At 41.0% G+C, this 18,730-nt stretch overlaps 2 protein-coding genes across 2 annotated transcripts in view; both read left to right on the top strand.

Annotated features, from left to right (window-relative positions):
- TENM2 (teneurin transmembrane protein 2) overlaps window positions 1–18,730 on the top strand; it is a 1,565,317-nt gene that overhangs the window by 438,088 nt on the left and 1,108,499 nt on the right. The gene's annotated exons all lie outside the window — the stretch shown is intronic.
- Window positions 15,662–16,024, top strand: LOC140322019 (small ribosomal subunit protein eS21-like). The gene has a single exon (XM_072398683.1). The coding sequence runs from the start codon at window positions 15,713–15,715 to the stop codon at window positions 15,962–15,964; it is 252 nt and encodes an 83-aa protein (XP_072254784.1). The 5' UTR covers window positions 15,662–15,712; the 3' UTR covers window positions 15,965–16,024.

Genomic DNA, 18,730 nt, shown 5'->3' with positions numbered 1-18,730 from the left:
ACAAAGCAAAAAAAAAGAATAGAGGAACTCACTTCCCAATTGGAAGGTTTCGAAGCTAGCTGGAAGGCAACTCAAAGTAACCAGCTTTACCAACAATTCAGACCATTAAAAAAAAATTCCCTTTCCTCAGCCAATCAGGGAGCAGAGCAATCAGCGGAGCTTTACTATGCTGACAGCTCTGCTCCCCTGATCACTCGTCACAGTGATCACTCGTTTAAAAAAAAAAAAAACACATACAAAATAAATATTTAAAAAAAAAAAATTTTTTTTTCCTCCCGAATTTTTGCTGTCGAATCGGGTTTTTCGGGTCGGGTCTACCCGAATTCGAACAGCCATATTCGGGTTGAATATAGGGACAACCCGAATTCGAACATCAACACTAGTTCTCTTTCCCTGTTACTTTTTGTAACCACTAGCCCAGCTTATACGATCTAACAATTTTACATGAGTTGGAGATCAATAATTGTGTATATAAAGTAAACCTATTTGCAGATGATATTCTGCAACTACCATGCCAAATGTATTCACAGTTCCACACAGATTTGCACAAATTTCAGGGCTGACAATTAATCAGGGAAATTTACGGCCCATAAGCTTACTTTGCCACATCCCAAAGGTTAGAATATCTTGAAATTAATTTAATGGGTATGTATTGTATATTAACTCTACAGCTCTAACTTCTAACCTTTATTTACACATGTGAAGTCACTATTAACGAAACAGGCTAACCTGCCACTGGATAGGCAGGGTAAATCTAAATAATATGACTGTATTGCCAAAAATGTTGTACATGTTTCGGACTCTTCTTAATAAAATACCACTTAGATATTTGCGAGTTTTCAATCAGTTTTAGCCTTTATATGGGGTAGTAAGCGGCCAAGATTTTCACAGAGATCAATGTTTATCCAGGAGGCAGGGCAGACTGGGAGTTCCTAAATTTGCAAAATATTATCAGCTTTCTCATATAGCCCCTATAGCATCTATTTATGCAGGGATATGAGCCCCCCAATAAATTCAATTGGAAAAAACGTTGTGCAAACCTCTAGAAAATGGAGCTTCCCTTGGCTTCCTGACAAACTCCGTTCCACGAGTATGAGCCCACATCTTAGACATGTGTTCACAGTGTAGGACAATGTAAGAACCTCGAGTGGCTTATTAAAGCCATTCCTGCCTCCTAGTTAAAATAACCCGTTGTTTCCTCCAGTTCACTAAACTCTGAGAGCATTTGCATTGTAAAGGTCCTACAATTTTACTACACTATTGTTTTTACTAGAGAGGTCAGACATAATGAGTTGGAATCGACTCAAAGATTGTTATGAGGCCCCTGGGTGGGAATTTTTTAGAGCCCTACTCCTGTGCACCCTACCTAGCTCAACCCTGATCCCCCTACCTTCAGGATCTGTCTTCAACCTCCGGATCCACACCACCACCCTGCCTTCATGACAAGACACGTCTTTCCTCTGGATCACTTTTATCCCAATCTGCTTTTATCCAGAGCTGAACTCACTAGCTCCCCAATCCGAAATGCCCCAAAAAATGCAAAAACAAAATCCGTGCAAAACAGTACCACCTCATACACCAAACAACATTACCCTTCTAAACGCCCCAACAAAGTAACCAATAACAAATACGACCCAGGTCACCTATGGTCAGGCAAAACGCCTTGATTCCTGTATCTTTTCAACGCCGACCACACCACAAAAGTCTTAGTTACATCGTGCACCTCCAACCACTTCAGTAAAAAAGCCAAGCCTGCCAATTTTTTATTCACCTTGTAGACCGATTCCTCCTTTCCCCACACTACACAAAAAATACAGCACTAAAAATACATAATCCTTCTCCGATCTTGCCACTCTAAACTCACCTCAAAACTGAAACCACTCCTGCCGAATCACCATATAAGCTGACCATAGAGAACAGGAAATTGACTTATCAGCGCCATCACCATCCTTTTGCTATCTGCCACAAATCCACCAGGCATGCAACACCAAATCGCTCTGCTCCTGGCGCCAGTCTCCAAAACATATCCCACTGCAACTGAGGCAAAGCATCCGCCAACTTGTTAGATGCTTTTGGGATGTGCACTCTCCACAAATATACATTAAAACGCAAACACAACAAAACAAAATGCCTTAGCAAATGAATGACCGACATAGAGGACACGGACTATGTGTTTACCGCCCAGATTGTCACAGTGGAAGTGAATCTTCTTATTCACCAAAGGTACCCCAAACTGACAACAGTGTATCTGGTTTATCTACAAAAGATACCGATCCCATGATGTGTGTTACATGCACTTGCAGAGAGAGACAACATAAGCTATTGGGCTAACAAGAAAATTTATTGCAGCACACACTGCATATATTAGACACAATGTTGCCATATGATTATCATGCAGAATAAAACCACTACCCTGTTTTCCCTATGATAAGGCACTGTCTTATATTTTTTGAAATGCCAAAATATGCCCTAGGTCTTATTTTCAGGGGGATGTCTTATTTTTCCATGAAGAAGACTACAGTACACATTTATTGTTGAAAATCACTCATGATCACTCATGAGGAGTCACACAGAGGCACACAGTGGCAGGTATGGGTGGGTGTCTTATTTGCGGGGGGTGCTTTATTTTATTTTTTTGAGCAAAAATCTGGGGATGGCTTATTTGATGGGGATGCCTTATCATCGGGGAAACACGGTATACATACATAGGAACGATATTTACTGTTGCTGTTTCACACAATGCCCCTGTGAGCTCTTTCCCTGTAATTTTCCTAATAATAACACAAGATACAGGTTGACAATTGAAAATCCGGCCATCGATAACCTGGTTCTTTCAGTTTCCTGGCATGAATTTGTGATCACATTTTCAATACAGGGACTGCAGTACACTGTTTGGCCACTGATGTTTTGATGGCTCTGTTCTGCAGAAACAGCTGTTAGGTCTGCTTGCTACACTAAATACACGCCGAGATGTCCTTGCTCCCTGGAACTGTGCCAGATGTCCACAGGTGCTGCAAGAAGAAGGATGGCCTGTGTGTGGAGGTGAGTAAAAAAAAAAATCTAGAATTTTCAAAAATCCGGCATTACTTAGGTCTGGAGGTTGCCGGATTTTTGATTGTCAACCTGTATAGGCTAATCAAACATCATCAAACATATAAATAAGATAATACATCACCAGGTGCAACATCCGGTAACACTTTGGGCTGATAGAGACCGCTTTATCAGTCAGGATAACCGGAGAGATCAGCTTGGCAAAAGCTCCCCTTTATGGTAAGATTGTTATCAGCCTATATCGAGGGGAATAAAAAAGGCACTTTTTGTGCCCCTCGAGGTTGTTTTTCAGCAATCCAATGTAACTACACCACAAACCGGTCACCTGTTTTAACAATGGTGTCAGCCTTAAAATACACATCAAACATTTACTATATATCTTTAGCAATGCTAATAGCTATTTGTTACATGTATATTCCACGTGGTGTACATACTACAGCTCTAAATATGCTGTGACCCAGCTACACAGTTCGCTCTGTTTTTGCCTGTTACACAAAAACTTATCATGGCACCCAGAAATCTGGATGTCAGCATCACTGACATTTTGTTTTCACAGTTAACACAGAACTCCATTGTCAGTGACTACTCCCTACTAGGGTTGAGCGAACACCTGGAAGTTCGGGTTCGCCGGGTTCGGCCGAACTTCGACTCAAATTTCGGGTTCGGGACGCAAACTTGACCCGAACTTGGCCCCGAACCTGAACTTCAGCGAAGTCTACGGGGACCTGAACTTTGGGGCACTAAAATGCCTGTAAAATAGTCATAGTAAGGACTAGAGGGCTGCAAAAGTAAACAAAATGGGGGTAATAGCAGGACAATTGCCCCGCAAACAAATGTGGATAGGGAAATGACATAAAATAACATAGAATAGAAAAAAAATAAAAAATATTAATCTTGAACTAGGAGGCGGAGGTCAAAGTGGAGTAGGAGGTTGAGGAGCCGGTGGACGCGGCGGTGTAGGTAGAAGCGGTGGTGTAGGAGGAGGAGGTAGTTTTTGTTGTTTTTTTATTTTTATTTTTTTTCCTTTATTTTTTATTTTTATAAATTTGGGAAGACCCTAAAACATTGGGACATAGAAAAGAGAATGCAAAGATAAAGTGCGCTGGAGTATAACAATGGTTGGGTGCGGCCGGTATACTTGTCTATTCAGCACGAGGTACAGACAAGTCCTGTGGGATCCATGCCTGGTTCATTTTAATAAACGTGAGCTTGTTCACATTGGCTGTGGACAGGCATCTGCGCTTGTCTGTGATTACACCCCCTGCTGTGCAAAACACACGTTCAGACAATGCACTGGCCGCAGGGCAGGCCAGCACATAAAGGGCATGTAAAGGCGTAAAGGGCAAGCTTAGACCATGTGCCCAATTTGGAGACCCAGAAGTTAAATGGGGCCGACTCATCAGTCAGTACATGTAGGCCCAAAGTGTTTTTTCACGGAGACATAGAAGTGGGATAGTAACGCTGAGGACGGCGTCATTGGCACTGGCCATGTTGGTGGAGTACTCGAAACAGCGCAACACGGCACACACGTACTGCATGGAGGCCCACTTGTTAGTGGTGAAGTGGTGCTGTTCCGCAGAGCGACTCACCCGTGTGTGCTGCAGCTGAAACTCCACTATCGCCTGCTGCTGCTCGCACAGTGTCTCCAGCATGTGCAAGGTGGAGTTCCACCTTGTGGGTACGTCGCATATGAGGCGGTGAGCGGGAAGGCCGAAGTTACGCTGGAGCGCAGACAGGCGAGCACCGCCTCCTCCTGATGCTGTTGCTGCTGCCGCCTGTCAGTACTCCTTTCACTATAATTGTATTACACACTTCTGGGTGTCATTAACGATGCACCACACCCAGTTCTAGATGTCAGTTACCAATGCACTCCATGCTCTCAGGGCCTACCGCCTCTTCCTGATGCTGTTGCTGCTGCCACCTGCCCAGCACTCTATTCACTATAATTGCATTAACACTTCTGGGTGTTTTTGACAATGCACTAAACGCAGCTTGAGATGTCAGTTACCAATGCGCTCCACGCTCTGTCTCAGGGCCCACCACCTCCTCCTGATGGTGTTGTTGCTGCCGCCTGCCCAGTACTCCATTCAGTATAATATGATTACACACTTCTGGGTGTCATTGACAATGCACTTCACCCAGCTCTAGATGTTAGTTAGCAATGATCTCCACGCTCCGTCTCAGGGACCACCGCATTCTCCTGATGCTGTTGCTGCTGCCGCCTGCCCAGTAATCCATTCACAAAAATGGTATTATACACTTCTGGATGTCATTGACGATGCATTACAGTCAGCTCTAGATGCCAGTTACCAATGCTATCCACGCTCCTTCCCAGGGCCCACCGCCTCTTCCTCCTGCTGTTGCTGCCACCTGTCAGTACTCCATTCACTTAAATTGCATTACACACTTCAGGGTGGCATTGACGATGCACTACACAAAGCTCTAGATGCCAGTTAGCAATGCGGTCCACGCTCCTTCTCAGGACCCACCGCCTCCTCCCTATGCTGTTGCTGCTGCCGCCTGCCAGTACTCCATTTACTAAAATTGTACACTTCTGGGTGGCATTGACAATGCACTACACCCAGCTCTAGATGCCAGTTTCTAATGCGGTCCACGCTTCATCTCAGGGCCCACTGCCTCCTCCCTATGCTGTTGCTGCTGCCGCCTGTCAATACTCCATTCACTATAATTGTATTACACACTTCTGGGTGTCATTGACGATGCACTACACCCAGCTCTAGATGCCAGTTACAAATGCGGTCCACGCTCCGTCTCAGGGTTCACCGCCTCCTCCTGATGCTGTTGCTGCTGCCGCCTGTCAGTACTCCATTCACTATAATTGTTTTACACACTTCTGGGTGTCATTAACAATGCACTACACCCAGCTCTAGATGCCAGTTACCAATGTGCTCCACGTTCCGTTTTTGGGCCCTCCTTCTCCTGCTGCTGCCGCCTATCATTTCCCATTCACTAAAATTGGACACTTCTGGGTGGCAATGAGGATGCACTACACCGAGCTCTCCATGACTCTTACCAATGCGGTTTCCCTGGTGATAGCTGACCAGAGGCCACACACTGCTACGGCCCTCACTCACCTACGCTCTGTCTCAGGGCTGACCGCATCCTCCTGATGCTGTTGCTGCTGCCGCCTGTCAGTACTCGTTTCACTAGAATTGTATTACACACTTCTGGGTGTCATTGACGATGCACTACACCCAGGTCTAGATGTGAGTTAACAATAAGCTCAAGGCTCTGTTTTAGGGTCTCTGCCTCCTCCTCATGCTGTTGTTGCTGCTGCTTCTGCCGCCTGTCTGTACTCGATTCACTAATATTTTACACACTTCTGGGTGTCATTGACGATGCACAACACCCAGCTCTAGATGCTAGTTACAAATGCGGTCCAAACTCTGTCTCAGGGCCCACCGCCTCCTCGCGATGCTGTTGCTGTTGCTGCCTGTCAGTACTCCTTTCACTATAATTGTATTACACACTTCTGGGTGTCATTAACAATGTACTACACCCAGTTCTAGATGTCAGTTACCAATGCGCTCAACGCTCTGTTTCAGGGCCTACCGCCTCTTCCTGATGCTGTTGCTGCTGCCACCTGCATTCACTATAATTGTATTACTCACTTTTGGGTGACATTGATGAAAAAGTGTTTTTCGTCCATTTTTTTGCATGGAAATTTAGTGTACATTGTAGGCTGTAATTCTTAGGCCTAATTAATGTTTAATAAATGTAATAAATTCAATAATAAACTTAAAAAAAACTTAAAAAAAATAAAAAAAATAATAAAACATTTAATATAAGTCTACAGTAGCATATATAATTATTGGACTCAATACAGCTATTTTGTTTTGAATTCAATACAAAATTATTTAAATTTCCCACTGCTAAGTCCCAGCCGCCTAGACGCATGTACTCACGTCACTGGAAAACCCCGTAGATCGAATCGACACTTCGCGGCTGGAGATCGGAGGAGCAGGACGTGTCCCCAGGACCAGCAGGTCACCGGGGACAGCGTCAGAACAAGGTAAGTGGGTTTTTTTTTGTTTAAAGCGACCCCGAGTGTGACTCGGGATTACCACTTTTTGCAAGTAAAATCCACCCCGAGTCACACTCCGGATTACTGCTAGGGGGGTTGGTGAGCCATGATGGAGGTTGTTTTTGCAAGGTCCCTGAGGATAAAACTTGGAGGAGGTATTGGCCAAGCAGCCAAAATAGAAGATAACACCTGTTATGGACATAAAAACTATCTGGTAACCCTCAAAGATACTTTAACCAACTGGTCAATTGAGTCAAGGGACTTGACCCCTAGTATGACAGTGCCATCTGCTGAAGGATGTCAACAGGCACGCATGAACAGAACATCCCAGAAGTGGGGTTGAGAGTGAGGGGTGGAAACATGGGTGTGGCTAAATGTGGTATGGGGTCCTGTATTTAAAAAACGAACTGCACAGAGATTACACTCTGTTACACTTTATCTTCTTTGGAGCCCAGCCAAGTTCCAGGATATAGAGGACATAGTCTTTGTGTAATGTATCACTTTACTTTGTCTTTGTAACCAATCTTTAGCTTCTAATAAATAATTATTGTGTATTTGTTAATTCTTTTCTCTGTTATTTATCCTATTATTTACAATTGGTGTAAATATTTAGGCTAGAACTAGGATTCCCAAGTTGGAACTACCCATCCATCATCGTCTAAATTGTCTTCTGTGAATGATAGGTTAGCTGGAATTTATCCAACTGCATAAAGTGTTAAAGCTGAACACTTACCAGTTATGAAACTATATCCATTAAGGTACACCTCTGTATTCACGATTTAATGCTTGTTTAGTTTAAAAGGAAGGGTGCAAAGGAATACTTTACTATATGCCTGGCTATGGAGCAGCACTCTTCCTTGCTGTCGATCTAGTTTTGGCATGTGACCACTGGCATTGCATTGCAAAGGGGTAGCTACATGACCAGGGAATGTGAGTGGCTTAAATTAAGTATTTTTATTCCAAGAATAAGCGTGTATTAGATACAGGCCAGCATTTAGGGGGTGGACCTGTTGGATAGTTTTTTTTCTCTTTTTTTTTTTTGATAACCTGAATGCAGTAATAAAATATGGTCTTTCATGTTTGATAGCCTAAAATATGTCTCTAATGTAACATTTTTGTAAGGAATAGCTAACCTGCTGGTAGATTATTTTAGGTTGTTTTTTTTCTTTAGGGAAGAAAAAGGGAAGAAAATTACTAATTAATAGAAAAACTAGTTATTAGATTCATAAATAATGCATTCTTTTTTCTTAATTTGTTTATATTTACACTTACATGATTATTTGAGCAGTGTTAATTATATTTATTAATTTGGCTTATTAATGATGTTCAGACAGTGTTCATACAGACATGATTTGGCCTTCTTCAATCCATGCTGCTTGCTATGGCCCCTATAAACTTATAGATCATAAATCGCAAATAAAAAGAAGTAATTACAGAAGCTGCTGGTTAATAATTTGTTTTTGAAAATAATAAGGCAATCGAACACAAATAACTTCCAGTCCTACACATATATGCTGGGAATTATATGAAGTACGGTACATGTACTGCACCACCTCTAAACTGCTGTTGCGGGCACACAAGCTGTTTCTTGAATTAGAAGATTTGTAGAGGTTTAGACAGGCCTTCAAGAATCTCAACAGAAGTGGATGTCAAAAGTGTAGAGATGGTTGCAAATTAGCTTCAATAGTAGTGTCAATGATTATTAGGAGTTGCAATTCTGAACCCTTACTCTAACGTGTGGAGATTTGGTTTATTCAATTCTATTAGTTACAGATATAGTCTTTTTAAAATTTGTATAATGATAAGTATCCAAATAAAATAAGTAAAATATATTTAATTGACAGTTATTTTTTTTTTTGTAAAATATTATTTAAAAAAATTAACATATTAGAAGTATTGGTGAACTTGTAAGGTTTTAGGTTCATTTTCTTGAACTTTTAAGTTTCTATAAAGTACTGACAGGCCATATTGCACCCAGGGGCATCTTTCATCCAAAGAATCTGCCTAATAGCCTGATGTTCTCACAGAATCTGGAAATCATAAGAGATTCTGACAGCCAGGATGATGACAAGAATCATTTTCAGTGACAAGCAATCTCTTTCAAAGAGGTTATGTACATCACACATAATAGAGAAAATAAAAAAAAAGTTAGTATGGCTGTCAGACGACTGAGTGCATGTTTATCTAAAACTACAATGTATATCTAAGACAGACTAGGTGATTACCATATTACAGTACTCAATTTTATCTGTAATCTGCTAATGTAATTGGACACTATAATAATAAGTCTTAAAGGCACCAGATGTCTTTTTACATTATATTTAAATAAATATATTGTAAATGCTACCATAAATTAAAAAAAATAAAAAAATAATAAAACACATATATCCCTACACTATCTGTAATTATCTATAAATTGGTTGAACTTGATGGGCACATGTCTTTTTAAATCGGACCATGGGAGCAAAGTTTTGTTCTACTATTGCTGCCTTCCCTTTAGAGAATACTTTTTGCCTGGACATTTCTGGCTATAATTCCAGAGCAAGCCTGCAACATTAGCACAGTCATACTGTGTGAGCCGATGGGGCACTGATTCAGAGAACTCAGAAGACACTGGAACAAATTTGCAACCAGGCAATTAGCATTTATGTGAAAGATTAGTAATGGTAACCTATACATAGCAAGATAGCAAAAATAAATAAAAAAATTGTTTAATTTGTCCATTTTCCAAATTGGATGTTTTTATGCAATATGGGTTGTAGCAACGTATAATGTATTTTGTAAAGTTCTCTTAATTTGCACTACTACTACTAATAAGTTAACTGCAGCTGAAAATGATTCATTTATTAGATCTAGTTATTTTGGACCACCATACACGGCAATATTCATGGTTTATTTATTCTTGTTATTACAGTATGTTTTAAATAAAAAGCATCCCTTATATCAAATAATTTACCCAGTAAATTATTTGTCAGTATAATTCTTACAATAGTTATCAGCTTTATATGCTGTAAAAGAATTGTTTCCCCAATGATAAAGAAAAATAATGCTAAACATGCCAACTTCTCAATGTACTACAACCTGATGGCCTGATGTTATTGTATATTCTACACTTTCAGTGCTCTGGATCTAGGTAATGGAGATATATATTTATGTGTAATTTATGGAGTAGATATCCTGCTACCTTTTCTTTTGTGTACTGGTATATTGGCATTTAGGGGAACCTCTGTTTCCCCTTCTCCAACATCACTACTTAGCAAAGAACCCTTTTGGTTATGACTTATTTAACCACTTTATTAAACCAGTTCAAAAGTCTGAAAGTCTGATAATATAGTGGGTTCTCCATTGTTAAACTGTGTTCAATATACAGTAAATGGCACCCTAACAGCAGAAGCTGCAACATGCTTTCATCTTTTTTTTTTTCAAAACTGATCACAGCAAATTAAGCCTTTCTATATGCAGTCCTATGTAATAGCAAAATAACAATTTCATGAATACTTTCTATCATTAATATATTATGTTTCTCATATCTTATGGGGTTTAAAGGTTTAATGTAATGGTTCCCTTATCTGTTAATGTTATACTAGGTAGGGGTTTTTCCTCGACCTGTTTTCTGGTTCTTTGTTACATCTTACAGGTAATTTGCTGACAGTATGGCTGGGCAGAAGAGATAATAATATGCGGCTGTTTGAGCATCAGCGGCTGAAAGCAGTCACACTCGGGGTAGTTAAAAAAAAAAAAGGCTTACCTGGTCCCATCGGCGCCCCCCGGCATCCTCCAGGCTCCTGCTATCCCCTGGCCGCGTCCTCTTCCTCGATCTGTCCCCTGGCAAGTGTGCTGACGTTCCCCTGGGGTTCCTGGTCACTTTGGTGCTTACAACATCAGCAGGAATTTATAATTATTTTGTATTGCATTCAACACAAAATAACTGTATTGAATGCAATACTCTGGATTTCTATGTCAAAGAGCAGTGCATTGACTTTCATGAAAAATTATTTTACAGTATAATAGTATGAATATAATAAAATTTGAAACACAAAATCATGTCAACGTTTATTATTATATTTATAATAAATTTATTTTTTTTATATGTATTTAATTTATTATTTTGACATGATTTTGTGTTTTAAACATTATTATACTCATATTACTCTAATATACTGTAAAAGAAATTTTCATGAAAAGCACCACTTTTAGACATAGAAATCCGGACAGAAATGAACCACCCAGGGGATTAAGCATGAGCAATCAGCAGTTAACTTTTGCTGGGAAAGCAGCTGTCCAGTGAAAAGTCAATGCAACCAATATATTTGTCTGACACTGGCTATTTGTCACATTCTCCTCAGACCACTAGCCATGTTTCTGTGACAGGTTCCCTCAGGTACCCTCCTTATACTAGTGTTTTGGGGGAAAAGCATACTGACTTGTGTGTTGGTTTAATTCAACATTTGGATAACATGATGGAAGCATATACGCACTTTGGCCCCGTCTTCTTTCTGTATGATGAGGCATATAGGCAGAAATTGGTGGATTATCTGCATTGGAAATGGGGGACTAAGGACGTGGGCCTTTGGCTTTGATTCATGATCCCCTGTAAGACTCAGCAATTCGGGCCTCATTGAAAGAAATTCACAAATCCTTTCTATCTTGTGTATGTTCTGACACACGTGCTCTTTTTGGGAGACCTGCACCATGATTCTTTGTTTTAAGAGGTCTCACATTCAGGCTCTCTTGACTGGTCCAAAGCCTTTTCTCGAAAGCTGTCTCTAGTGAACTTGGAAAAAATTCTGCCATGGCTAAGAATGTATCTAGATCAGCGGATCAGTCAGCTGCTAATTAAGTGCTTTGCTACTGGTTTTTACTTTCCTCCTTTTGCTGCCGAGGGTTGGATACTTGTACTGATCTATTGACTACTTTTCAGGTGCTCATGGGGCATATTGGTGTGCTGTTGGCTGCTGAAAAGACAATTTTTGCATGTACCTGCATTGAGTTTTATTTACCCATGTGCAAAGTCTTGAGGTTTCGCAGTTCCTTGTCTGACTTGTTGAGAAAGAGGAGAGCTATTATTATTTCTATTACACAGCATTTATATAGCGCCAACATATTATGCAGCGCTGTACAAAGTTCATAGTCATGTCACTAACTCTCACTCAAAGGAGCTCACAATCTAATGTCCCTACCTTATGACAGTCAATTATTGTGTGGAAGCCAGTTAACCTAACTGCATGTTTTTGGAATGTGGGAGGAAACCAAAGTACCTGGATGAAACCCACAGCCAGTACCTGGGGAGAACCTGCAAACTTCATGCAGATAGTGTCCTTTGAACCTGGGACCCAGTGCTACAAAGGCCAGAGTGCTAAGCTCTGAACCACGGCGTTACCCTACATGAGTGCTACTGTGTATGAGTCTCTTTTGGGCTTTTGTCTCTAGGATCATGCCCACAGGGATTTGAAAGTTTTAGAGGGCTTCCTTTCCTTATAAAATGGGTGCTCCTTGTGGCAGGAGAAGTTTGTGCCCAACAAGCATTTTCAACTGTTCATGGAAGCTGCTGGTTCCGTTGGTTTTGGTGTTTTCTGAGCTGGGTATTGGTGTGCTGAGCTTTGGCCGGCTTCATAGTCAGCTTTGGGTGTTCTTAAGAATATTGTTTTTTTGAAGCTTTTTCCTTTTGTGGTGGGTTTTTGGGTGAAATTTTTTCAGTAGAATTCTGTTGCAAACTGAAAACAAGGGTGTCATGTACGCATGGCTTCTTAGGCATTTGGTCCTGCTTTGCTAACATTTTATTATTTGTCTGCAGTATAAATATTTGTTTGGGTTCCGTAATCTTATTGCTGATACTTTGTCTTCACTGGAATTTCATCACTTCCAGGAGTTGGTGCCCGCAGCAGACAGGGAAGGCCTCCACTGTTCAGACTATCTGTACAAGCTGTTGTTTTGTTGATTTGTTGATTTCTTTCATGGTTTAATGTTCTGTGTCTGATCGTACATGGTGCTCCTATGCATCAGCGTGGAAGGTGAATGGACTTTGTGTCTGCTTTGGGTCTTTCTCCTTTTTTGGATTCAGCTGAGCCTATCCTTGCTTTTCTTTGTGAGCAGTATCAGTGGGTTTATTTCCACACGCATGTGGCCAAGCTGATGGGAGGTGTAACTTTCTTTAGAAAGCTGAATAATGCCCCATCCTGCTCTTTTTTGTATTTTTTAAGATTTCTGGAGGGTTTGCACAGGCAGTGTTTTCTTCCTGATACTCAGTTTCCAATTTCACTCCCTTTGTTGTGTGATCTTCTGTCTGTCACTAGTTTGGTGTGTGCTTTGCAATATGAGGCTTTTTGTTTCAGGCTGCTTTTTCATTGGATTTTCACGTGTCTAAGTTGGTGTCCAGATCTCACCTAATTTATTCGGGCATGCTGTGGAAAGATGTCTATGTTTCAGATGCTTCGATTTGCATTTTGTTTTGCAGGTCTAAAACTGATCAGTTGGGGCACTACATCTCTACAGCTCTAGCTTTGGGATCCCCCTGAGATACATATTGGCCTATTTAAAACAACATTCTGATCTAATACAACTATAATTGAACCTGCTCCTTTATAGCCAAATACATGTGGACAGACATAATATCTACATATTGGAAAAACTCCCCTACCTAAAATCAGTGTTACATTTCACCAACCTGGATACGTTTTTGGGAACTGTTGAACAACAATAATCCCATATGACTTCAGTTGAACCAGCACCACATACTCCCTGTGAAATCCCTCTAACGGGGAATCCAACAGGAGTACATTACAAAATTATTTTCATATCAAACCCTTACCCACATGGGTACTCAGTCTAAACTATATATTATACTGATCTGACTCTGATTCTTGATCATTAAAGATTTTTATTATGTAAACATAAAAAACAATTGTACAGACAATACTATACACAAAAATGCAAATGACAAAAATTCCCAAAATTTGTGTATACTTGGTGTAATTATAGTGAAAAGTGATTTAGGATAATATAAACAGTGTCCAAGTGATATAATAGAGATAAATGGAAAGGAACCTTCCAGATCTTTCCTAAACAATCCTGATTTTTCTAGATCAGTCTTGAATTATACTTAACAATCTTAAGGCAGATTCAAAGGTATTAATTCAGATTCAAAGGTATCAACCATGCATACTAAAAGTGCAAAAATTTTTCTTAAGTGTTAAAAAAAAACACACAACAATAGGAGCGAATGTCAATTAAATACATCAAATAATCTGTAATCTACCTAGAACCTAAGAAATGCAACAATAGTGGGTTATTAAACATTAGTCCACAAAAAACCCCATCAGAATCATCAGTGTATAGAGACTCAAAAATAAATTTAATGGCCTAATCTTGATTAGGAATTTTAAGTTATTGAACATTATTTTTAATCAAGGGAGGCCAGATAACAGTAAACCTTGAGGACATATCCTTCCTCCATTTTACATATTTCCTCCACCAATTGAAACCAACCTTTTAATAGGGGTTCTCTTGAATCCTTCAAATAAAGCGGTATCTATTCCCTAGCTGCATCGTTGGCCAATCAGATCCACCGTGGTGGTCGTTCATTTCAAACGACAATCCTCGTTCGTCGGCGTCCTTGGTCACATTTTTTTAGCCAATCGGTTGTTCATCAGTTGTTCGACGGTCATTTCTAACGATAATTATTGGACGTGTGTATGCAGCTTTAGTCTACACGGACTGTTTCCCCAGCCTTTAAACTGAGGCTTTTAAAGCCCGTGTTTGAAGTCCCCATGCATTCCAATAGGCTAATCTACACCAGGATGTTTCCTTCAGGCACGTTTTTGAGCGTTATCTTAAACGTTGCTTGCAACGTTTAAAAAATTAAAACGCTGGATAAACGCGGGAAAACACTTCCATTGAACTCAATGGAGGCTTTTTCAAGCGTTTTTAAGCTTTTATGAAAGCTTCTATTAAAAACAATGGGGGCTTTTATAAACATTTTTAGCAGGACTTTGGAATCTGGAAGCCCCCTTTAATAAGGAGACTGTGACATGTGTTCTGTATCTATAAAACATATCACAGCTCCTCTAGGGCTGCGGGAACAATCAGGAGAGCGACAGCTCTGCTCCCCTGATCACTCCTGCAGCCCTAGAGGAGCTGTGACATGTTTTACAGATACAGAACACATGTCACAGCTCTGACATGTGATCTGTATCTGTAATACATGTCATAGTTCCTCTAGGGCTGTGGGAGTAATCAGGGGAGCAGAGCTGTCAGCATAGCAGAGCTCCGATGACTGCTCTGCTCCCTGATTGGCTGAGGAAAGGGAAATCCTGATGATGCTTGAGCTGTCATCAGGGTTTCCTATATCTCAGCCAATCACAGAACAGTAGAGGTGATGAATGGAGATATGTATCTCCATTCAACCTCCATTGCTCTGGTATTGCCTGCGGTTACAGCTAATTGAAGGCATGTGCTTCCAATTAGTTGTAACCTCAAAGTTCCCACAGTCCGGGAATCCCACAATGACATTATGATTCATAATATCATTGTCGGATAACCTGAAAAAAAAAAAAACACCTCTTTTTGTGTCGGCCATTACAGCGAGCGTGAGGTCCTTGTCACGTAATCAGGTGCAAAATGCAGAACGACGCTGGTGAATTCGTGGACTTGTACATCCCCCGTAAATGTTCTGCCAGCAACAGAATTATTGGTGCCAAGGACCATGCTTCCATCCAGATAAACATTGCAGAGGTTGAAAAGACAACCGGCAGAGTTACTGGCCAGTACAAGACCTATGTTATCTGCGGCAGAATTCGTAGAATGGGTGAATCCGATGATGCCATTCTCAGGCTGGCAAAAAATGATGGCAATGTTTCAAAGAACTTCTAGACAAAGAAACCTTGAAATGGACCATTAAGAAAAATAAAATGTTGGGAAAAAAAAAAAAAACACGTATTAAAATAAAAACACACACAAATAAATTAATTTAAGATAAAAAATTTTTTTTTTAAACTTTTTTTTTTCCAAATTTTTGCATTCGAATCCTGTGTTTTTCGGGTCGGGTCTATCTGAATTCGAACAGCCATATTCGGGTCGAATATAAGGACAACCCGAATTAAAACACCAACACTACTCTCAATCACTGGACAATGCCACCATACATAAGAATTCATACCACGCATTCCACACCCTCTTCAGCATAGTGCAGATTTCTGGGAGGACATGCGATATAAGTGTTCAGGTACATAATACCATCTAGAAAGAAGATTAAAATTACCCTCCTGTACCTTGGCACATATCAATGTTTTATGGGCCAAACACAAAACAGCCTTTTTCTGTGACTCAGAAAGTGAACAATTTCCCATTGAAGAGAAAGTTCAATTTCCCATTTTGCTTAATACCCAGGAAACTCTGGACTGCTAAGATTAATTAAAAGCTTATAAAGCAACGATTCAGTATGGGAATGTTTGTCCTCACCACTTAACATATCTTCCAAAGGTGTGAAAGCTGACTCAGACCGTAAAGGACGGGGTAAGGATCTCACAAAGTGACATATTTGAAAATATTGCCACTGCTGAATCAGCTTGTATACCTCTGATGACATAAATTGTGCCAAAGGGTAGACAGAATCCCCCATCACTACTTGATGTAACAGTAATGTAGAGTCTGAGGAACGCCCTAGAATGAAGTTAAATTGAATTGAATTGGAATGAAAAAAGAGTGACCAGTAATTGGAAGTAGAGATGAGCCAATCGAAGCTGATGAAGTAGAATTCGATTCGAATTTCAGGAGAAGTTTGATTCGCAACAAATCCGAAATTCCTCGCGATTCGTGGTAATGAATCGATATTTTTCCTAAAATGGCGGCTACACGTGTGAGGACATGGGGCAAAGAACTCTGGGAAGGTGGGATGACCCATAATGCCATGCATGCAGCCAATCAGCAGCCAGCCAGCCCTGTGATGTCACAGCCCTATAAATAGCATCATCCATCTTGGATTAAGACATTTTACAGGGTTCTGAGTGCAGGGAGAGACGTGTGCAGGCGCTAGGGAGAGTGATAGCTAAAACCTCATTGTGAGAAAAAAACTCAAAAAACGATTTATAAGTGCAGGGAAAGGATAGGGAGGAATCATTTCACAGATCTTAGTGCAGGGAGAGATGTCAGAAGGCGCTAGGAACAGTGCTAGAAAAGCGATTTACAAGTGCAGGGAAAAATTTTTTGGGGATCCAAAGAGCCATTATACAGCTGTCATTACAGCAATTTATATATCCAGAAAAATATATACGCAGATCACTTTTGCAGGTATTTGTGGTGAAAGAGTTTAGTGGCCTATTTCAGTACAAAAAGAAAAATATATACGCAGTTCACTGTTGCAGTTATTTGTGGTGAAAGCATTTAGTGGCCTATTTCAGTACAAAAAGAAAAATATATACGCACTTCACTGTTGCAGTTATTTGTGGTGAAAGCGTTTATTGGCCTATTTCAGTACAAAAAAAAAAATATATACGCACTTCACTGTTGCTGTTATTTGTGGTGAAAGCGCTTAGTGACGTATTTGAGTATAAAAAGAAAAATATATACGCAGTTCACTGTTGCAGTTCTTTGTGATGAAAGTGTTTAGTGATGAATTTGAGTACAAAAAGAAAAATATATACGCAATTCACTGTTGCAGTTATTTGTGGTAAAAGCGTGTAGTGGCCTATTTCTGTACAAAAATAAAAATATATTTGTCATTTTTAGGTATGTTTTAATTTGCTTTTAATTTATTTAGTTCAAGTAAAAGTATTTTAGAAAGAGAAGTGGCAGGCCATGCACAGAGGAGTGGAAGAGGCCTAAATGTTTCTGGCACAGGCAGAGGTCGCAGCAGAGTAAGGGGGCATGTCAGCAGGAGTCGCAGCCAGAGGCCTGAGCGGTCATCCAGCGGTCGTGTCTTGACCAGCAATCCAGCGATTCTTGATTGGTAACTCGGTCATCCACTTCATCCCAAGTGACATCAGACACCCCCAGCCAACAGTCGGTGGGTTAGTCAGACACAACCATTATTTGGCATGGCCCGGGAGCAGGCCCTGTGCCCTCACCTGTCCTCAACCTGCCTCTGTCCTTTGCTTTTCCCTCAGCCACAGAAGTATGGTATGCTGTGGGCTCAGCTCAGAGGACAGTCAGCAGCTACTGCCCAGCCAAGATCTGGAGGAGACATCTGCCGCTTCCTCCACTAGGTAGGCAAGTAGTGATGGGGAGAGTGGCATGGGAGGTGGTGTTGCGAGCGGTCAGGCTCCTGACCCAGAGACCGTTGAGGAGGACATCAGTGACGTGCATACACTACTCGATGATGATGAAGCCTGAACGCACTTGGGAGCCGGGTGAAGAAGGGGCTTCATCATCATCAGGAGAAGATGGTGGCAGCTTGCGCGTATGGCAGCGGCTGAGCCAGCAAGGTGGTAGCATGGATGGTAGTCAGCAGAATGGCAGCAGTGGAAGGTTGGAAGCCACACGTGCCCGGGGTAGACCACCTGCTTTGCAGCAGCCTACCTGCCCGGGAAGTAGTTGTGCAGGGGTTCACGGAGGCAGTGGCGGTAGCAGTCAGTCAGTGAGGAGTGTTGGGGGGAAAATCACCTACTCTGCGGTGTGGCAGTTTTTTGTTAAGCCGCCGGA

Source organism: Pyxicephalus adspersus, chromosome 2, assembly GCF_032062135.1.
Source record: "Pyxicephalus adspersus chromosome 2, UCB_Pads_2.0, whole genome shotgun sequence".
Classification (NCBI taxonomy): domain Eukaryota; kingdom Metazoa; phylum Chordata; class Amphibia; order Anura; family Pyxicephalidae; genus Pyxicephalus; species Pyxicephalus adspersus.
The sequence above is the reverse complement of the archived record's forward strand: the minus strand, read 5'-3'. Positions and strand labels throughout refer to the sequence as shown.